Here is a 23,058-nt window from a genome sequence, read left to right on the forward strand (position 1 = left end):
AAAAAAAAAAAAAAAAAAAAAAAAAGAAAAAAGAAAGAAAAGAAAAAGAAAATGGAAAGGTATCCCGTTCTTGCATAGGCAGAACCAACCTTGTGAAAACAGCCATACTTCTAAAACTGTTACACAGATTTAATGAAATCCCAATCAAAATACCAATAGCATTCTTCACATATGTAGAGAAAATCCTAAAATTCATATGGAACCAGAGGAGACCTAGAATAGCAAAAACAATTCTGGGCAACAAATTCAAATCAGGGGGCATCACACCTAATTTGAAGTTATACTACAAGGGTACTATGATTTAAAAACAAAAACAAGACTTGAGGGTCAATGGAATAGAACAGAAAATGCAGAAACAAATCAATGCAGACTGAGCTACCTTGTCTATGACAAAGTGACTAAATATTTTCAGTGAGAGAAAGATAGCCTCTTTAACAAATGGTACTGGGAAATTTGGCTTTCCACATACCGAATCCTGAACTCGATATCCCTAACCATGTATTGAACTAAAATCAAAATGGGCCAAGGATTTAGCTTAGTGGCACCACAACTGCCTCACAAGCCCCAAGGTCCTGAGTTTGATCTCTGGAACCAAAAAAAAAAAAAAAAAAGATCAAAGTTCTAAACACTGAAACAGAAACACAATCTGCTGGAAGAGATTAAACTCTTGAAAATATACATGTAGGCAAAGACTTTATGAACGAATCCCCAACTACACAGAAGAATCAACAAATGGGACCTCATCTCATTAAAAAACAAAGCAAAAAAGAAACCACAACAGTGGAGGGACAACCTACAGAATGGAAAATAATTTTTGCCAGCTACTCCTCAAAGGACAAATATCTAGACTATATAAATAACTCAACCAAATTAGACCTCCTTAAATTTAAAGGCCCAATCCAAAAATAGGCATCTGAAATGAACAGACATTTCTCAGATTGAGAAACACAAACAGCAAATAAATACATGAAAAAACATTCAACATTCACAGACACTTGAGAAATAATAATGTAAATTAAAACACTGAGATTCTGTCTCACTCCATAAAGAACAGCTGTCATCAGGAAATCAACCAATAACAAATGCTGGTAAGGCTGGGAGGGAAGGAACCCTTCTCTATTGTTCGTAGGAGTATAAATTGGTATAACCACTATGGAAAATAGTATGGGGATTTTCAAAAAAACAGGTTTTTCATGGTTCCGTTTGACCCAGCTATTCCCCTTCTAGGTATCTTCCTGAAAGTATTAAAGTCATCATACCACAGTGATACATGCATACTCATGTTTAAAGCAGCACAATTTATAAAAGCTAAATCTTGGAAACAGCCAAGATGCCCATCAACAAACAAATGGATAAAGACAATGGGGTATTTGTATAAAATGGAGTACTACTCTGCCACAAAGAAGGATAAACTTGAGACTTTGTGGGGGGGTTACTGTAGATCGAACTCAGGACCTTGTGCTTATGAGGCAGGTGGTGGCATCACTGAGCTAAATCCCTGGACCTACTTAAGACATTTTTAAGGCAATTGGATTCCTCTTGAGACCATAATCTTAAGTGAAATAAATCAGACAGACAAGTTTAAATATTTCATTGCTTCTATTGTGTGAGAAACAAGTACAAATAAGGAGCAAACTGGAGAATAGATATTAGGAAGTAGGAAGAACATGTTCAAACAGGAATTGGAACAGGGAAAGGGGGAGGAAAGGAAGAGAAAAGATATTTTTAATAAAAGAATTGAAGGAAGAAATGGAAACAACTTTTGTAAATAGGGAAAGGAAAAAAAGTTGAAGAGAGGGGAGCAGGGGAATAAAGGAAGTCAGATATATTACATATGTGTACAAATTCCCCATTATGAATGTGATCATTATGTATGGCAAATATGTCCCAATAAAAAATGTTTTAATAAAATGACTCTTAAAAATACTCAACTTATACAAGAAAATGTGGTTATTACTATGCTAACATTAATTCTCTATGTCCTCAAAGTGTAACTGAAAAACTGCAGAGACAAGAATATAAAGATAAGTCATGATGAATGAATATATACAAATACTTTTATTTTTGTCTTTAAATATAATACAGGTACACATGTGAGCATGTAGACTGTTCAGTAGAGGAAAGGTTACAAAAGATACATAAGAAATGTTCACACAACATGATGAAAATAAGAACCTTTCTTAAAGAATAATCACATTCCATACAAATAAGAAGGCTGTGAAAAAGGGTTTTAAAGCTCAAACGTCTACAATAGTACTGAGGTATAATAATTGAAAATAGGAAATCTTGTAAGCTTTTCTTTTGTCCCATACTCACTGAAGTCTTATCCTTTTCTCAGGTGGGCCTTTAGTGCTCAGTGTCTGTTGGACATTCTTTGTGGTCTCTTTCTCCTCAGGTTTTACAGTTTCTGGTACTGGTTCTGCTTCTTTCTTTGCCTGATCCACTAGACATCAAAAGTAGATTTTTTTTTAGAGGAATGAAGGTAGAAGGATAAATTTAGACAATAGCTATTATGAATGTTTCTCTTTGAAATTCTTTTTTTGTTTTTTTAATGCTTACCTCCAGTTCTACATTTTTTCAGGCACATGTATTTAAGAAGCTAGTTAATAAACCTGACAACTTGTTACTGCCTCAGGGAAATTTGTGATACTACACAAAAACACATGGTATTTAAATAAAGCATCATGTATATAAGGTATATAATTATTCTACCCTAGTTCACAACTGTTTTCAATTATTAAACTAAAAAGAACCTCAAATCACCTTGACTCCCACACACTTCCTACTCTTTCCAACCAAATTCTTTTTCTTGCTTTTGTCTTTTTGTTTTTTGAGACAGGGTCTCGATATGCAGTTCAGCCTGGACTTGAACTCACTATGTAGCCCAGGCTGGCCTCAAACTCACAACAGTCCTCCTGCCTCAGCCTCCAGTGCTTGGATTACAGGCATGTACCAGCTCCAAATTCATCTTTTAAATTCATCTTTTAATTACCAGTATCACTACCACAAAAGTGGCAATATCAGCAGATTTTAAAGGTCAGGAGTAACAAACTACAATGATTAATGGACAAAATGACCTTAGCTCCTCTCACCATCATCACTGTTACTGAATTAAAACATTTGCTCTTATTTCAAGTTTACTAAGAATATCAATTAAACCATATTGAAACATACCTGGGACAGGCTTTTCTCCAGATTTTTGCTATAATTTAAAATACAGGGGATGGGGGAAGAAATAAAGAGAAAACAAACCAGGTTAGGTAAAATATTCTTCTTGATTCTGTATTTCGTATTAAAATGACATCATCAAATTGCATTATAAATGATCTCATAAAGAAACATTATCATGTGCTATAAAATTACTATTCATGTGCCATATAAAAGCAAATTTATTCATTTTCTACTTTTTACCCCCATTCTAGAAACAAATCTAAAACTAGGGGAGGTGCTGGGCATAGTGGCACACACCTGTGTTCCCAGCACTCAGAAGGCTGAGGCAAGAGGATCACGAGTTCCAGGCCAGCCTGTGCTACATAGTAAGACCCTGTCTCAAAAAGTAAAAACAGTGCTGGGGATTTAGCTCAGTGGTGGTGGTGCCTGCTTCATAAGCTCAAGGTCCTGAGTTTATCTCCACACCAAAAAAAAAAAAAAAAAATTGAACAGATTAGTTAACCACAAAACCCTGAACATCTAACAAAGCCCTTTGCCTCAACACAAAGGCTACAATACTGTTCAAAATGTAGTTAAGTAGAATTCAGAGAGAAAAATAATGAAAACTTAAGACTTAAGACTGACTTTTAGAGTTGGCAGGCATCAAAAATGAGGGAAAAGAAATAACTTCCTATGAGCATAACATATGTGATGAGTACTATTAAAAGTCAGATGGCAGGAAAAGTGATGGGGGCGTTAGAGTTCAAGAATAATTTCAGGTCCTTTACATACCAATTCTTTTACTTCATTGGACCCTGTCATCTCCCTAATCCCATTATCCAAGTTACATGCTCTAAAAAACCTTTCTCCTCAGAGTGCACAAACTACTCCTTGTTCTCAGTCACGGACACTCTACATTCTATGTTTAAAAAAAGCAAAACAATGAAACAAGTATTTTGGTTGAAATAGTGCTAGTGCCCCTCCCAGACTAATCTACTGAGGGCTTCATGACCAATGCAGCAATATTCAAAGGTGGGGCCCAGACAGGTGACTGCATCATGAGGGTGCTAATCCCAATTTACAGCTCAACAGGCTATGAGGAGGTGGAGCCCAGTTGGAGGAGTAGGGGTCACTGGGTACATGACTTTGAAGGCTGTACCTCCCTAGTCTCTTCTTCTCTGGCTCTGTCTCCCCCTGCCCTGTCCGGCCTACTTCCTGGCTGCCAAGAGGTGAGCTTTCCTCCACCATGCCTTTCTGCCATGAGGCTCTACCTCACCACAAGCCCAGAAACAATGGAACCAAGCAACCATTGACTAAAACCTCTGAAATCATGGAGCCAAAACAAATCTTTCTCCTTTCAAGTTATCATGTAAGATATTCTGTCACAATAACAGAAAGGTGACTAATACAAATAGGACACCAATACCTTTTTCAATTTACTTTTAAATTTATTAGACCTTTACATTCATTTTCTTTTCTTCTCTCTCCCTCCCTCAACCTCTTTCTCTGTATCTTTACATGCTTCTATGCCCTCTCAGAGGAAAAAAGTAATCTCTTCACTTCTAAGCCTAATGACTTCATCTATTTTCTAATTTCTTTCTGAATTTAGGAGCGCTCCCTAAACTTGTTTGCCCATTCCCTTGGCTAACAACTACATTATTTCCGGTATCACATGTTCCAGATTCGTGCTACCACATTTATATTTAACAAGACCAAAACCAAGAGCCATATTATGATCCACTGTGCAAAAAAGGGTTAACATAGAACTCTGAGAAGCCTATCCTTAGACAGGCTTGCTTTGTAAGGTTGGCCCTTGGTCCATATCCTGACAGGGCTCCCACTATTTCCCATCTGATAGCAGTGGCTCACTGTGCTTAGACTACTCACACAAATAATGCAGTTTAGGCCAGTTATCTTCTTTTCTGCTGGGACTGTGAAATTTTGCCACATGCTCAATAGAGATAGAACTCCCCATGCCCTATAAAGAATGGGCAGTCTCTAGTGGATTTTTCTGGGCAGAATTAACAAACAAATGTTACCAATTTTTTGTAGCTGTTTGAGGTGAAAGTATTTTGTTGTTGCTGTTTTGGTTTGTTTTGTTTTGAGACAGAGTCTTGCTGTGTAGTCCAGGCTACCCTCAAACTCACAATCCTCGTCTCAACCTCCTGAATGCTGGGATTACAAGTATGCACAACTGTGCCCACTACTGAGAGTGTATTCTGTACAACCACTTTATGGTAAGGATAGTCTAAGGGTGCCTGCACACAAAATCCTCCAGACTCCATCTTTATCTTTTCTCTTAGGATTTGGCTATTTTTACTCTATCACAATAATAAATCTCAGCTATTGAGCACAACTATATACCAAATCCTGTGATTCCTTCTAGCCAATCTCCAAACACGGGAGTGGTCAAAGAAATTCTGACACTAGCCACGTATCAGACAATGCTTCATACAATGCTCTAGGCACGTATCACATGCCTTTTAAACATATTAGGACTCAAACACAGCTAAAGTCATTTGGAAGAACAAATAATTTTTCTTACTGTGAATAAATGTATAGAGTAACACTGAAGGGACTGAAAATTGTGAGAAAGGAGATTTTTATATTGCTAGCTCTGAACCACTTAGCAACAGTAAGACACTAGAATAATATCATTATCTACCTGACATACAGTACACTGACAAATCTTTTAGTGAACACAGGCAAACTAGCAGGAAATGGGTTGAGATGGGCAAAGAGTGCCTTTCAGATCAAATTTAATTAGGAGGTCTTGATTTTTTTTTTTTTTTTTTTGGTACCAGGGATCAAACTCAGGTCATTGTGCTTAAGAGGCAGGCAGAGGCACAAGTGAGCTAATCCCAGCCCTAATTAGGAGAAAATCTAGGTGAAGTATTTTCCATGATATCCTAGCAGCTTCTGAAAGAGAACTAAAAGAATATTCTTCATACAATGCTCTGAGGACCTGAACCCCAACACATGAGTATCAGTGTAACTTCCATCAGTAACAAGAATTAAAATATGGAAAAAGAAGGCTTCAAAGAAACAAAGGAGATTTCTCCCATATTTTCCTGTGTACCCTCAGTAGGAGCCACATCCCTACACTAGAAGCCTGACTACTAAATACAATGGAGAACTAGGAGTAAATCCTGAATTACAAGTGGTTCTGGAAGACACAATGGGTAAGGAGAAGTTCAGATGAGTGGTTCTTGGAGACTAGACTATTTGCAACTCTAGGTCTGAGAGGGAGATCTTTGGTAGTTCTAAAATAGGCCATCTTTTCCTACCTCTGTTACACAGAGCTAGATATATTTTCCCTTTGGGAATTGGCTTTTGGTCCTTGGATGTCAAAGGGGTGGGGGTGGGGTTCCAAGAAAATGACAATTTAAATATATCTTTTGCTAAAGTTTTCAATAGAAAAGTAAAAACTTGCTGAAATGAAATGATATAAAGTCTACATTCAGCTTGAAAATAAGTGAAAAGTGGGGGAAGAGATAAAGCAAGATTGGCCATGTTTGATAAATTTGGGAGCAGGATAATAGATATATGGGAGTTTCATTTTTATTCTCTTTACTTTTGTCTATGTTTTACATTTTTCATCATTTTCTGTAAAGCCTTTTTGTATTAAAGATAAAGGCTGTCTTTGAGCTTTCTACAATTCCACATTAGCCCCCTAGGTAGAAATGCACAAATGAATCAAGGCAGGAACCTTAGCCCCCACAAAAAGTGTTCATTCACTGGCGGACCTCGGAACCCAACCTCAGAAGCTATTCAATATTCTGAAGGCTGATCAATGTAAATAGAACCTTCAACAACTATATTTCAGTGAAAGTCTGTTGGTTTTCCTATACTCAGAATTTTAGTTTACAATCAATACCTTGTCGAAACCCCAGAATCATCTTCAATGTCAATCTCTCTAAAACCAACCTCCAAATTTAAGCAATCTTGACTCTATCTCCTCTCTATCTTACAGCTACAGAATAAATTCAGGCTTTCTTTCATCTATGAAATCTCTGATTCCAAACTTCAATCTCCTTAGCTCCTATACTGTCATTGGTTATCTTCCTAAAATACAAAAAAGTGACTGAAGTACTCCCCTTACCCATGAGGAGATACATCTCAAGACCCCCAGTGAATGCTGAGAACTGTGGGTGATTCTGTATTTCCACAAGAAATATGATCTAACTGGAAAATAAGCCCTAGTATAACTGTTCAATATGTTCATAATATAAGCCCTAAAGCCAAAATAAGCCCCAGTTCAGTCATCAGTCAGATGGACACAAAATAAATATTACTGACATTAACATTTAATATAAATTACAATTAAGTATTTGGAAATACTCAAGCAGGCACCTTTGGATGAGAGGTAAAGCCTCATAAACAGATGAACTTTAGGCTTATTGCTAAACGACCAATAATGTGCACACTTGATAAGGAAGAGGGATGCTTGTGTCTAGTATGAATCTTCGTAATTCAGTGCCATGTTTTAACAGATGTACTTAAGCACTCATGTGAAATAAATAATTTTCTGAATTTTTGTATCTGAGATTTTTCAGCACTTTTGTGTGGATTACCACTCTTAACTGTCATCATCTTGTCACTCCTGTCTTGTGAGTCTTCAATTAACACTTGATTTAATGGAAACTTTGTGAGAGAATTCATGAGTTAAAATCACTGATATATATATATATATATAGATAAGAAGCGATCATTTAAGGACAGCTCTATTGCTGGACACGAGAGACTGAGGACAATACTTCTACAAGAAATGGAGTCACAAGAAATTCAGGCCAGAATTTGGGGTTTGGAGTGTTATGATGATGCTACAGACATTACATGACTGTATCTGAATAAATGTAGACTTTGGCAAAAGAATAAAAGCAATTTCTGTATGTGAATAAATAAATGTAGATTGTTAAGCATAAGTTAAACATAAATTGTTGTACATGAAAAAATAAGACAATCCCCCAAAAGAAGCCCTCTTGCGTTTTTTGAACAAAAATTAATATGACTTGGTCTTATTTTCAGGGAAATTTGATATGTTCCAACTTGCATCCTCTGCTCTGTTCATTACCATGTAATTACTCCAATAACATATTTCTCTCACCATAGTAACAGTCAGGGCCAGGGAAGACAAGCCTATTCTAAAGTCATTTCATAATGCAGTCTCATTTAATTTACAACTACCACTGAAAATCCCTTAAATAGCTCTTAAGAACAATGGCATATATATGATTGTGGGCACACACAGACCCATAAAGGTCCATAAGAACTGCAACTAATTGTGAGAATAACATGTTCATATATTCTATCTATTAACTACTTCAGGAGCTCACTGAATAAAATTCGCTATTACTGTTGGAACTCTCTCCTCTCAAATCTTATAGCACGATTTGTATAACTTAAAAACCAGGGGGCCAGGGATTTAGCTCAGTGGTTCCACCGCCTGCTGCATTAAGCGCTAAGTCCCAAGTTTGATCCCCTGTACCAAAAAACCAACCAAACAAACAAACAAACAAAAAACCCCAAACAAACAATATAGGGGCTAGGGATTTAGCTCAGTGATACTGCCTCCTGCCTTGCAAGTGTAAGGTTCTGAGTTCAATCCCCAGTACTGGGTGGGGGGGACTCAATATGGCATATTATTCCTGTCTTCCCTCTAACAAAAATATTCTTTTTGTTACAAATTTTAACCATTCAATTATTTAAGGAGCATAGATACCTATACTACATCAGGCTGTACACAGAGTAAAGGAGAATTTTACATCTTAGATTTTTTTAGTACTTGCTACACTTTTAACAATCTTTAAAATGAGAATATTATTTTATTAATTATTATTATTTTATTAGGCTATTATTTTTAGGTCATACCAGAAAACATTTTCAAGTAAATAAGTACATGTCATAAAAAAATGTCAAACCACACAATCCACATGTGCACACGCACTGACACACACACACACACACACACACACACACACACACATACACACACACTTAAAAAAACAAAAAAAGAAACAAAAACTATTAGCCACACATTCTCATTACCTGCACAAATTTAGGTGGAAATTTTTGTCTAAGGTCTACAAGTAAAGCATCCACACGCTGTCTCTGAAAAATAGAGCTGGGTTCTTCTTTTCTTTTAGCTTTTGGTTTGACTTTATCTATTAAAATACAATATCCAAATCAAAACATTACCTAATTAATTTGATGTCTCACATTTTACAAATCTTTATCCACCATGAATATATTCAAATTTCATTAGTTTGAAAGGCTGCTATACTCCTCCTCCTCCTCCTCCTCCTCCTTCGGATCTGACATTCGAGAGAGAAAGAGAGAAAATCGAAAGAGCACTGGACAGGGTGAGCCCAGCTTTCCTCCAGCCACTGCTCCTTTTCTCTGTTCTTTTCCGTACCCTTGGATGGCACTTGGCATTCCGCACCCTCAGTCCCAGAGCTCCAACTCCCCACCAGATCATGATCCCAGGTTCAGATCTCCTCCATCTCAAATAGGTAGAACAACCTTTCACATCCCTCCCCAGGCTTTCTTCAAACTCTACCAGCAAAAACATTTCCTATTCATGCTGAAAACTTTTTCCTCCTTTTGCAAGAAGGCAAGAAAACAGGACAGCTGCTCCTGTCACCCACCCTGCCCAGAGCCTGGTGTTCCCAAAAACATGTCTTTTAAAGACACTTCAGTTTCACTATGTCAGCATAGAAAAAGATGAGTTTTAAGGCTGAAGTTTTTCATAATTACCTAAATTACAATCTAGATTATTAGCATGAAATTATCTTTGTGTATTTTAAGTTTGTCAAGTGGTCTTTGCCCATAAAACCTACTAGGGGTAAATGAAAAAAACACGGATTTTATAAACTCAGAGTACCATGTTCTGATTCATAGGTTGGGGACAGGAGTGAGTGGGGATGACAGAAAACTATGAAGGAGAAATTCTAAAGTTATTCACATGTTAAATTTGCAACAGTAAGGGATGGAAGGTTAGGTGTACTAGAGCACTATATTTAAATTATCTTAAATTAAAGATTCTAGATAAGTGTTACTCATTAGGATGGAGGAAAATAGCTCTCGGGGCAACTAAGGCAAACTTTCTCACATCAAACACTGTTGCCTGCACCTATTAAAATCAAAATAACTATATCAGAGAGATCATTCTACAGGTAGGAATCCCATACAAATGCCACCTTAGCCACTATAATGTATTCTGAGTTTCTATTCTCAAAAAAAATGCAGGGCATAAAAAACTTCTACAGACACTTTTCTGGAGGTAGTTTTTCTAGTAAAAAATAAATAACAGTAGCAGATTAGTAGCCATGGAAACTAAGGGATCTAGTGCCACAAGAGGTAGTAACACAGAAGGATAAAAAAACACCCTGGTCACCTGAAGATAGCACTCTGAGAACAACCCTCAATTTCTCCTACTTTTGAGACTAGAGGGAAAAAGAGTTTGAAGTTCCAAGATGACTCAACAGGTAAATACAAATACCCTGTTCACTGCCATCACTGTCTCTCTTCTTTATGTTCCAAATATTTTAAAACCTTAAACCACATTCACTAAGATTACCAGTTAGCGAACACATTGAATTTATATCTATCCCTATATAAAAACTATTATTATCAAACCTAATTACATGAATCATAGTTTCAATGATGTCATTATGCTGTGAAAACCTAAAACATCAATAGATGTTTCCTAAAGAAAAAAGCTTCATCCCTGGAAATCAAAAACCATTTTAGGAGGTCCCAGGTGCTCTACCTACCTTGTTCTTCATGGTCTTTGAAGTGCCACCAATACCCTTTGGAAGGGTGATATCGACAATAAGACATAGCTTCATCAAAAGCTGACTGAATACCATGCACAGCCGTAAGCTTGTAAAAAGAAAACAAATTCTAAATTTCTCACTAGGTCAACCAAATTTCCAAAGTAAATACAAAATATTACATATGGAGAGTAATTTCCTATTTTTCAGAACCTATATCACTATATAACTGTGGAGTTACACTCATCCTTCCGAATCCAGAGGATTGGTTCCAGAACCCTCTACAGACACTAAAATCCATGGATTCTCAAATCCCTTCTCTTAAAAGAATATAATATTTGCATATAATCTGTATACATTCTTCCATGTATTTTGTACCACCTCTAGATTACTAATAAGGTGTAATATAATGTAAATATTTAAATAGTTGTTATACTTTATTATTTAAGAAATGATAAGAGAAAAGTCTGAACATGTTCAGATGTGACTTATTTTTCTGAATATTTTCATCCACAATAAATCGGCATGGAACCTACTGATGCACAAAGCCAACTGTATGTAATAGCACTGACCTGGCCTATGGTAAACAATGCTCAAGACATTGTAATGGTCAATACTTCAGACTAACTTACACAAGGGAGAGGAGCTCCTATTTGCTTCTTAGAAGCAGGGTAGCTCAATTAAAATTTTTCTTTAATGTTTAAAGAACGTGAAGATACTTACCACTCTGGAATTTATAACCGATCCCAAGTCTGGTGCCTGATAAATCACCCCAGCAATGATATAGTAATCAGCAAGAGGGACAACTAAAGCAGTGGGGAAAAAAATGCTTGTGAACACAGGTCTGGACATAAACTTCTAAATAGATATTAATTAAAAAAACAAGTAAAACTTGACATTTCCCAAACTAAACTTTATGGCAAGCTTTGGTAATTCTTGTTTTATAAACAGTTTTATTGGAAATCAGGTACACCCATTCATTTGCCTGTATCTATGGCTGCTTTGGCAACAGTTGAGATGTCACTAAGACTAAGGGACCCACAAAGGCCAAGAATTTACTCTCTAGCCCTGAAAGATCAGTGCTTCTCTAGTGAGCATCTAAATTACATTAAGTCAGTTCCATGTGTATTTGTGGCACCAGTGCTATTATCAGTCAACTAAATTTCCAGGAGGAAGAGCTTATAGCAAGAGAGAGACTTGGGTTCCAAGATGAAGGCATCAGATGCATTAAACTTGCAACCCCAGGACCGAAATCTTATGGCATAAGATAGCTGCCTAGCTGCCCCACTGCCATCTTGTATAGATTCTATTACCTGAATCCTCTTTACACGGTCTCACCTTTCATTAAGGTCTCTTTTTCTCTAGAAAGAGACACTAAAGCTTCCATTTTGAAATTAAGTTTGGGTTCCGGAACCACAACTTATTTAGCAATCTCTGAAATCAATACTAAAGTAAGGATTGTTCCTAAGTGTCTTCATGAGGGTATCTAATTGAAAGATACACCTGAAAGAACACTATCTGGCTTCTCTATCTTGTATCGTCTCTTTAGGGTAAATTTTTCCAAAGTTCTGGTTTGGTTCCAAGATGTCTTAAAGTTCTGGTCATCTCTACAATAAGCGTCTTAGCTCTCTTATTCAAAACCAAATTGGATTCTATACTCCCCAGTAGTATTTCTCAAGCAAGCTTTCATTTGGTAGTAAAATCCAGGTAAGACTTTTGGCTTTGTGTCACCAAGGATATTAAATTGATTCTCTATGAATTTGATAAGATTTCAACTGCTATGTATTATATTTTATAACAAAATTAACTGAACTCACTGACATGAGAAGAAAACTTACTTGGAATGCCTAAAACTCAATAGGATCCCCAAAACTATGTGCACAGAAAGAGTTGAGTTTTTCTAACTGCTAGTGCCCAAAGAATTGTCCTTGGGCATGTTTACAAAAATTATGATCCCCACACATATGAACAGTAGAATGTGACTTTTGAAACATCCTGCCAAAATCTACAAGCAATATGAGTATAGAGGACACCTAATTTCCTTCTGGAAGTCTGGAATTCTGGTGGACAAAGGATGCTTACATGACCAGGCCTCTATAAAAAAAATCCTAAACTCTGAGTTTAAAAAGGGATTCACAGAATAGACATACGCACATGTGGCTGCATATCACTGCCAAATAGCAGCCATGCCCAGTGTGGCTCTTCATAAGAAGAAAAGCACAGGCAACTGGCACATGGATTCTTTCTTACAGACCCCATTTGTTATGTCTTTTTCTATTACTAATCTGATTGTATAGCCCCAACAAATCTTATTCATGAGTAAAACTACATGCTGAGTCTGATGAGGGACCCAAGCAAAGTACTGAACATGTATGTGCTTTGGAACTACTCGAGACAGAACTCAATCCATAAATAGATAAGTAGATAGATCATGATATTTTAAGAAAAAAATGCCTGAAGTTTACCTTGAGCAGGGGACTGCCGCTGTTGCTTTCGAATGATGAAAAGAATTGGCTCTTGAGCATGTAAAAGGATGTATTCAACTCCAACCATCTGACTGAAAGAGAGACATCCCAATCTATGAAGACCTACAATGATTCTGTAGGACATTCAAACATAATATAAATTGCAATAACACTGTAAATAGGGTTAAAGTTGACTGTGTTTGGTATTAAAACTTGGCTGTTGAATAAAACTGGCTGATTTTCCTGGATAGGTGACATATAGATAAAGAGTTGTTTTTTTTGTTGTTGTTGTTGTTTTGCAGTATGGGGATTGAACTCAGGACCTTGTGCTTTCAAGGCAGGTGTGGTGACATTGACCCAAGAGTTGGATTTTAAACTACAAAATTTATCATGAGTTTAAATGAGTACTTTTCAGACAGAAAAATTCACTGAAGTGTCTGTTTCAAAAAGGTAATTACAAAACAATGTTTCCTGACCAACACCTATAAATATATAAAATATAAAAATAAACGCCAAAAACCTTTTCCTCACCCAATACACTTTTTCCCTGCCATATTGTTTAAAAGCAACAATATGTTATCTTATTAAATAGCTCATAATAGAAATTAATTTCATAAAATCTACCAACTACAATATTTAGGTAACAGATGATAAATTATTTAAAGTTGTTTCAGAAACTTTTGTAATAGTAATAAATTCTTAGTTATTTAGCACCCTTAGTCTGAAGAATACTGCTTTATTTTTGACTGAATTTTACTACTTTCTCTACTCAGCACACAAAGAAAAATCTAACATAACCAGATTATGGCATAAAATATTACAATTAGATTTAAAAGAGAACAGTAATTATGATTATCTGGTTGAGAAGAAGAGCTGCACTGCCAAAAACACTCAGTGGTTAAAAATTAGTTAGATTTTAAATAGACATCATGAAAAGACCAAGTTACAAGTGATTACTAATAATTCCCTTGGTTATCAAATTTGTGTAAACCCAAACAAAGTTTAAGTTTTTCTTCCAAAAGTTCTACTCTGTACTTTATAATCCACAGCTCAAAAGAACTGTTTGCTACAAAATTTCTAGTTGGCAAAGATGCTACCCTCTTAATAAAGTAACTTACTTCAAGTGTTCTAGTGTTAGCCTCTGCATTTTGACCACTTCATTATTACACGTCCTGTCATAAAAAGGATTACTTCTTTCTGAAAAGTAATCCAGAACACTACCACTGTTCAAAATGGGGATCCAAGAGCTGTCGACCCAAGAGATTCCCAGCAGATTATCTACAAAAAAAAAAAAGTGATAATGATTAGAATAGAGAAAAAAAAACAATTTAACAAACAATTATTAAGGATCTAATGTGGTAACCACTATGAATATAAGAATGACAAGGATCCTAAACTATGTATTCTCACAGGAGAGAAATATGCAAGAAAACAATGACAACACAATATAGTAATATAATAAAAGTATGGATAAATGAATTATGAGAACACAGAAGAGGGAGCAGAATTTTTTTACCTCGGCGGGGGGTGAAAATGATTTTTCATAGGCATAGCAGGTGGATTTTAACACTGTATGTTAAAGAACAGAAACCTGGGCAGGCATGGGGATATATGCCTAGAATCCCAGCAGTAGCAAGAATGCCCAACAGAGGCAAGAGGATCCCAAATTCAAGCCCAGCCTAGGCAACTTCACAAAATCTACTCCAAAGTTAAAAAAGGGTTGGGGATGTAGTTCAGTGCTAAGCCTCTAGGTTCAATCTAAGAAACAAACAAACAAACAAACAAACAAAAACCTCATCATGAGAAAAAAAAAAGGATAAAGTAATTCTAAATAAAGAGAATTCATATACAAAAGCGTAAAAATACAAAGTATATTATACATTTAGAGAATAATTTGATTAGGTAAAAAAGTGTTAAGACTTGATCTAGATAGATCTTTTCAAAAACTGTAACTCCTGAGGTCTTTTGTTTTTGTTTTTGTTTTTCTGGTACCAGGGATCAAACTCAGGACCTTGTGCTTGGGAGAGAGGCGCAGTGCCACTAGGCTAAATCCCCTGCCCAAAACTCCTGAGTTTTTATATGCTAGCTACTCATTCAAAAAATTTCAAGGATATCAGTTTGAGATCTCTCAGTGATCACCCAATTAGGGACAAAGAAATACATTGTGGAGCTATTATTATAGATGAGATGATGATGTAAAAGTTAAAGTGTAAATACTAAGAATTCCCTTTGAGGAGAATTAAATCTTCATAAAGAAAAACATGATATGGGGCTGGGGATTCAGCTCAGTTGTGCAAGCGCAATGTCCTGAGTTCAATTCCCGGTAACAACAACAACAAAAAATACATTTAACTAATGAGGCTTTTTCTTGTTTTGTTTTGTTTTGTTTAGCAGCACTGAGAATTGAACCCATCACCTCCACACTGAACATGCCTTGGGCCTGAACTTAAAATCCTCCACCTCAGGCTCCCAGAGTGCTGGAATTACAAAAGTGTGCCACCTGGTGGATTATTCTCTATGCTCATAACAATTATTGGCTATTGGCTGTGTGGATGTTTCATACCACTATGGTCACAGGTTTAAATCATGAACATCAAAATACCTGTATAATAACTGGGTGAAAATGTCAACCTCTAATATGCTGCAATTATGTCTGGCACCTTTGAAGAAGTCACACCTAATTCAAGGTGACAGGCAGTTCTGAGCAAAATTAATCAAATCACAGGCATTGTACTTTTTTTTTTAAGTAAAAATGTAAAATATGCTATATGCCCACTAAAATAGAAACAAATGAAGTACACAGCATCCAAAATAATAGTGCAACATAACTGCTAATTGTTAAGTAAAATAAAGAAATCAATAAAGCATTTATATAACTTGAAAAAATAATTAGTATAGAACATTACACCATTCCATTCATTATAAGTGGATTGTGCCATGACCAAATATGTAAGACACCAGGAAATATTTTTTTAAAAAGACACGTTTTTCCTAATGAAAAGCAACAAAGGATAATCATTATTCTCAGTTTGAATTCTGTAGTCTAATTATTTAGATGATGGGGGGTACTGGGGATGGAACTCGGGTCCTTGTGCTTTCAAGGTAGGCGGTGAAACCACTGAGCTAAATACCCAGCCCTGTAGTCTAATTATTAACACAAGTTTATTTTCAACAAAACTCCCCACACAATTCTTTTTAATTTCCTTAAGAAACAATCATCCCCCCACTAAAAAGTTTCCAATCTTTATCTTTCTATGCATTGCCATTGGCTTCTAGAAGGCCTTCATTATTTCATGCCTGTATCTATTAACTCTTCCTAACTGTTGGCAGGTAGGATTTATAATTATGAATACTTGCTTATATATGTAAAATGCTTAGCATGCTGTTAGCTAATAAATGTCAAATATGATAATACTGGTGTTGGTGGTGGCTTTTCCATTCTCACAGCAATTGTTATATATTTATTACTAATACTCATAAACCAAAAATTCAAATGTAGATGGAGGAAAAGTAAAAAGAATTAAGATGTGTTATATATGTGCACAAATTTTACACACAAATATAATCATTATGTACTGCAAACATGTACCAATAAAAATAAATGTTAAAAAACAGAACAGCAACAACAAAATACTAATGCACCCCTATTAAATTATAGGTTTTACTCAGAACTAGCACAGGACCTGACTCATAGAAATTAGCAAATGCTTGTTAATTCGTGAAGGCCAAGGACAAGTATGATTTACTCTACTAATCAGAGATATTTAACAATGCATACACACAGACTCCTATATCCAAGGATATTCATCCACAAAATGGTTAACTAAGATTAAGATATGTTCTATGGCTATAAAATAGAGCGCAATTATCTGTCCTACTTGGAGATTACCTGTAACTACAACTTCATAAGAACACAATACCAAATCAAGCAGACTCCAAACACTTCTTCCTTATCTCTACTGTTAACACCGTAGTCCAAGCAATCTCCACCCACTTTAGAAAAAGTATCTTAACTGGTTTGTTTTTTGTTTTTTTGTACCAGGGATGGAACTCTGGACCTTGTGCTTGCAAGGCAGGTGGCTTAACTGGTTTCTCTAAGTCTTGCCTTCCTACACTGTCCTTAACCATAGTAATTCTAAAAAATAAGTCAAACTAAGTCATCCATCTGGTCAAAACCCTCCAGTGGCTCTCCATTTTACTCAATGGAAAAGCGAAAGACCTCATAGTGGCCTACAATACCTCTCTACCTTCATCTCCTTCCCACATCTTCCCTCACTCAGCCTCTACCCGTACCAGCCTCCTTGTTGTTCCTCTAAATCACCATACTCCTACTACTTTAGAGCCTTTGCTAACAAATCTAAATAAAAAGTAAAACACTACAAATGCTAACTACTTTAATGTAGTCTTATGAACTAAATGGTTCTCTTTATTCAGCATGGTGACATAAGTACAGCACTCTTGAAAATCTGTAATTGATGAAATTAGGCATTTGAAACTTTCATGATGAAAGACAAACATGTAAAAACATGACCCAGAAATGCTGAAGATGGCTAAATAACCATAAATAAATCTGTTAAACCTCAATTCGGTTATTATAGAAAAAGACATCTCAATCACTTTCCTTTAAATATAAGTATACACGGGCCAGGGATTTACCTCAGTGGTTCCGCCGCCTGCCTCGGAAGTGCAAGTTCGAGTTCGATCCAAAAATAAATTATATATATATACATATACAATAAATTATATATACACATATGCATATATGTTATATATGCACGTATACATATATATGCATATAAAATAAATTATATGTGCACATATGCATATATATGGAAAACCTTACTTACTTTGCAAGATCAATAAATAATTAAGAGGTTGAATCTCCACATATTTATCCACTGACTGACTCACAAGTACTTTGAGAAATTCTACAGTTCAGCTGTGAAAAATAAATTACCCCGGACTTAAGTAATTAAAGTACCGGGTATGATACATCAAAACCAAGTAGGCCCATTATCCCACTCTCCTCTCTGACCAAAGGCCATCTCTGCACTCTGATATAACAACTCCAATACTACTACAATACAGAGGTCTTATGTAGAACATAACTCCAGATCGGAGGGACTTTTTAAAACGCTCAACAGGACTAGGGAAAACTCGCCAACTTTTCTTGATTAGAGCCTTGGGTCGTCTATAGAAACGATCGAGAAGAGAGTGAGAGACCTCACAAAGTAATCTGAATCTTGCCCCCGCGAGTTGTAAACCGCAGACGCGTCCACAATTAGGTAAAAATCACAACGGCATTACCTCTGATATCCACCGCAGCCATAACTCCGAAATCGCTCCCAGACTCTCCTTCCGGTACCGAGTAATGACATAACGTCAAAGCGACGAGTTCAATGTAGTACGGATGGGGAAGAGGGACATAAAAAGTGCACAGAGAACGCAAATCCGCGAAGGGGTTGGGAGGTGAGAATGGGGCGGGAAAGAAAGTGGCGTGGTTTAGGAGGCGGCCTCGGTGGTTCAGGGGCGGGGCGAGTAGAGAAGGGCGGGCGGCTGGGCTGGGCTGGGCGGGGAGCCCCAGGGCGGGGACCGTGGAAATAAAGAGACGCCTCGGGTGCGGAGGGCTGTCTCGGAACTGCAGGAAGAGGTTGGGAAGTTCCGGCGGGGTCAAAGGAAGGAGGCGAGAGGCTGGGCTCCTGGGGAAAAAATTAGGCTTGAAGGCTAAGGGTAATGAGTGTGGTCCAGCCTTAGGCTTCGGACCTACTGAGGGATTCGAAAATTCACTCTTGATTTCCCACGACTATCAAGATGGCAAATTCTAATTCTGGCGGAATGAGAGATGGGAGTGCCTCCCACCTGAAAAATCTTCTCTTTCGTATCGCAGTGAACTGTTTAGATTTAGGAGCTACCGGCCGTTCTGTTTTTCGCTCTTCGGTGTTGGGTTTGAGACAGGATTCAGAAGAGAATTTGAGTCCTTGGTTTCTGTGTGACCACCCTTTTGGCACGAGAATGGCTTACTGAGGGTGGCCATCCTCTCCCACCCTCTGAGATTGAGACTGAGACCAGGACTACAGATTGTGGAATTCCACCGATTTTCACCTCCCAAAACATAAAAGATCTGAGTTCCCAATTTATACAGCCTCATTTCTTTGAGCACCCTACTCCATTCTTAAATGGATTTTATATCTTCCTCTAATCTTTCTTATCCCTCTTTTTTTTGGGGGGGTGCTGAATCATTATTAAAATGGGGGACAAGAAATATAGATTTATGTAAATCTAGAGTTCAAGAATTTAAATTTTTAATCTATGTATTTTCAAGAACTAATATGTATAAGTGAAGCAAAGTGTTAATTGCCTTGACAAAGCGAGCAGATTTCTTTACATTTATAAAAGTTCTTTGCAGAAAATTGATCTTTTAGAAAGAACTACTTAATCTTTAAATAATTTGAAAGTAAAATGCATATATAAAAAAGAAAATTTAACTATGAAAACTTCCCAATAAATACATTATAAATGTTCATAAACAAAGGAATATTAATAAAGTGTAAATGATAGTGAACAGAATCAAGTTCAATACCAGTTTATTCCTATTGTAAAAACGTGTGCAAGTAGGGTCGGGGATTTAGCTCAGTGGCGCTGTGCCTGCCTCGCAAATGCAAGATCCTGAGTTCGAACCCTGATATCTAAAAAAGGGGAAAAAAAAGTTTGCAGATAAGCCTCATAAAATAATTTGATTGGAAAATATTAGGTAGCACTAATTTACTAATTCAGAATATTACTACGTCATCTTGTATTTTATGAATATGTTTAATCCATTGTGTTTCTTGTTTTCTCACTAACTGCCTGGAAGTTTAAGTGACTTTAGTTTAAGTATCTCAGAGAACACAAGTGGAGTCAAGAAATTAATGGAGTCAAGAAATAGGGTCGGGGATTTAGCTCAGTGTTTCCGCTGCCTGCCTTGCAAGCACAAGGACCCGAGTGTACCAAAAAAATAAAAAAGAAACAGGAAAACTATTCTCATCAATTTGTAAACCTGAAGAAGGGACATTAATTCCAGGCTTCAAATTTAGTATTTACTGGAAAAATACAAACCAAATTGCCTCTCAAAGGCTAGTTTTTAAAACAATCTCTTCTAAGCCAACAATTTCCACTTAAGTTTCATGCATTTTTAATCATGATTACTAGTTATATTTTAATAGCAGAGGGGGAAATTTGGCATAATAAAATTTTGAAAGCATTTTTTTCCTACAGTGTTCACATATCTTACAGAAGAACATTTAATATAGTATGTTAACTAGTGTTTTGCCTATATGTACCTGGACATTATTTATAAAAATACGTATTTTTCAAATTCAATGAAAGCACTTATATTTTCTTTTGTTAGTATACTAAAATATATAACAACATGACAAAATTTACATTTTTTATCTCTTCAAGATACTGTACTAGATTTATTTATACACTGATTTTCTCTTTCTTACCAGTTTGATAAAAGATCTTCATCTCTGTCACAGCTTGGGCTTTAAGACTTTCCACATTTCTTCACTTTGCTGTTTGGTGACAGCATCTCCAGTCAAGACAGTCTGCATTCCACCTACCCATGCCCCGTAAGCCAGTTTTGTACATATGCTGCCTTTAAAGAGATGCTCTGAGGGTTATCATACCACACTTGAAAATGGCCAGTGGGATCTTTATAAATATGATAAGGAGCCTGCTGGGCTGGGATTTAGCTCAGTGGCTCTGCTGCCTGCTTCACAAGGGCAAGATCCCAAGTTTGACCCCTGGCTCAGAAACAAACAAACAATAATAAGGAGACTGCCGATCTTTATTCCACTGGCTTCCAGAAACGGAACTATTTATTTGCTTCATGGTTGGTTTACAGGGTACTTGTCATCCTGCAGCATCACCACAAGGAGCCCCCCAGAGAGGGACTTTTGCAATGGTACAAACATGATCCTCAGATAGTTTCAGGCAGTGAAACAAGGATCACCCATTCCAAGTTTCTTAGGGTTGATGCCCATCTTGATGTGGTCACTATATCCAGATAATGTCTGATTATTGGGAATAGTGGCTGCTGCAATACATTCTGACAAGATCTGATTTGTTCATCGTAATGATATAGGGGTAAGAGATGCAACTCCCAAACCTGCTAGATATCTGAAATGTGAGTTTGTGTTCTCTAAAATCGAAGAATGAATTGTAGGAACAACAGAAGTTAAGAGTAGGAAAAATTTATTGAGGCAAAGAAGGATTCTGTCTAACAGAGACAGAAAGGTGGACCAGAAAGTGGATTGCCCACCCACCCCACTTTTCAAAGGTATTTTATACAGCCAAGCCATGTGGTGAGGCAGGTACAAAGTGAGAGAAAGTGATAAGACCCAATGGAAAATTACAAAGTGGGCCTGAGGTGGGGCAAAACCATGACCAACCAATAAGATTACAAGTACATTCATACAGGTAATATTGGGTCAGATCGGGGAGCAGGTCACATAGCAAGCATACAAGGATTTTTCAGTAAGGGTGGGGGTCACAGATACTTCCTGGAAAGTCTGGGTTAACCTTGACCCTCTACCCCAGGTGATGGGATACAAAATCTCCCCGGGGCTGAGAAGTCTAATGTCATCTGTACACCTGTACTGGGAATTCTGACCCCAAGCATTCCACTACAGATTCCTTAGGGTTTCAACCGCCTTCCCATACCCTATAAAAATTTAACTCCTCTTCTGGCTACTACTTGACATCTTTCTTGATATCAGCTTGTTTGCACCCAACCAAAAATAAATCAACTCTTATTGCTCATACAAAGCCTGTGTTTGAATGGCCTTTCATGCACCATCTGTAACACTATTATTTTAAATTCTTCTTTAGTTCTTTTACTGGCACTGGGATTGGGATCACCAGGAGCTGCATATTCCAACACAGCAGTGGCATGGCGTGGCATGGTGTTTAACCTTCCTGAGAAGTTACAGCCCTACTGCCATTTGCAGGCACAAACTCTCCCGGAAGTGGAGGAAACCATTCTGTTATTTATTTAGACCCTGACAGAGTTCCTTCAATATAGTAGGTACTCAAAAAATGTTTGTTTGTTGAACAAAATAGATGTATTTTGGATGGATGACATGATGGTATTCAGAAAAATAAACATCTGGAGTTCAAAAATGAATGAAATATGAAATTGTTAAATGGAAGTGTATCCATGGGAAGTCATATTATAAGAAACCACCTAAAAATCTTTTCTGATCTTAGAGCAACACAGAACACACAAGAGCAAGAACTATGGCATCCTACCAGGTGTTAGATTTCCCTGGCCTTAAAATGGCTGTTACTCCCCTTCCCATTATGCCCTGCTTCTCACTTAAAAAGATGGCTTCTCCCACCAACCAAAGGACGGCCTTCTTCTTCTCATGATGCCTCTTCTCCCACCAAAAAGTAACCAGATACTTGCTACCTCCAAGTAACCAGTGATGTCACAGGCTCCTCCAATCCCTTAATATTACCTCATTTAACTCCATCCCAGCTCCTATAAGCCCCACCCCAGGCCTATAAAAGAATCTCTGTTCTGCCGTATTGCTCTCTCTCCTTGGATCAAAGATGGCTGGGCAGATTGCCCCTACAATAAATGCTTGTAGCAGTTCTGGTTTGGTCTTGGTTTTGGGCTCTTTTTT

The 23,058-nt window shown here is 37.0% G+C and overlaps 1 protein-coding gene and 1 long non-coding RNA gene across 5 annotated transcripts in view; one reads left to right on the top strand and one right to left on the bottom strand.

The window, feature by feature from the left end:
- Positions 1–18,790, bottom strand: part of Med6 (mediator complex subunit 6) — a 28,135-nt gene extending 9,345 nt beyond the window's left edge. For 3 of the 4 annotated variants that reach the window (XM_010645384.2, XM_010645383.2, XM_033766693.1), the window contains exons 1-8: positions 18,698–18,790; positions 14,509–14,668; positions 13,391–13,482; positions 11,649–11,731; positions 10,926–11,034; positions 9,199–9,314; positions 3,175–3,202; positions 2,317–2,443 (exon numbers count right to left, since the gene is read on the bottom strand). In XM_010645384.2, coding sequence (XP_010643686.1) covers positions 2,317–2,443; positions 3,175–3,202; positions 9,199–9,314; positions 10,926–11,034; positions 11,649–11,731; positions 13,391–13,482; positions 14,509–14,668; positions 18,698–18,719 — 737 coding nt within the window. In that variant the 5' untranslated portion in view covers positions 18,720–18,790. Of the gene's footprint in view, positions 1–2,316; positions 2,444–3,174; positions 3,203–9,198; positions 9,315–10,925; positions 11,035–11,648; positions 11,732–13,390; positions 13,483–14,508; positions 14,669–18,697 lie in introns of those variants that run through there. The other variant, XM_010645385.3, reaches the window with a different exon arrangement.
- A 44-nt stretch (positions 18,791–18,834) lies between these two features.
- LOC104877084 lies at positions 18,835–22,430 on the top strand. Its single transcript, XR_784509.2, has 3 exons — positions 18,835–18,859; positions 20,878–21,000; positions 22,262–22,430. It is a non-coding gene; the product is annotated as an uncharacterized LOC104877084 (long non-coding RNA).
- The last annotated feature ends 628 nt before the right edge of the window (positions 22,431–23,058 follow it).

The sequence above is a fragment of the Fukomys damarensis genome, unplaced genomic scaffold, assembly GCF_012274545.1.
Source record: "Fukomys damarensis isolate Sample0158 unplaced genomic scaffold, DMR_v1.0_HiC HiC_scaffold_21, whole genome shotgun sequence".
In the NCBI taxonomy this organism is placed as follows: domain Eukaryota; kingdom Metazoa; phylum Chordata; class Mammalia; order Rodentia; family Bathyergidae; genus Fukomys; species Fukomys damarensis.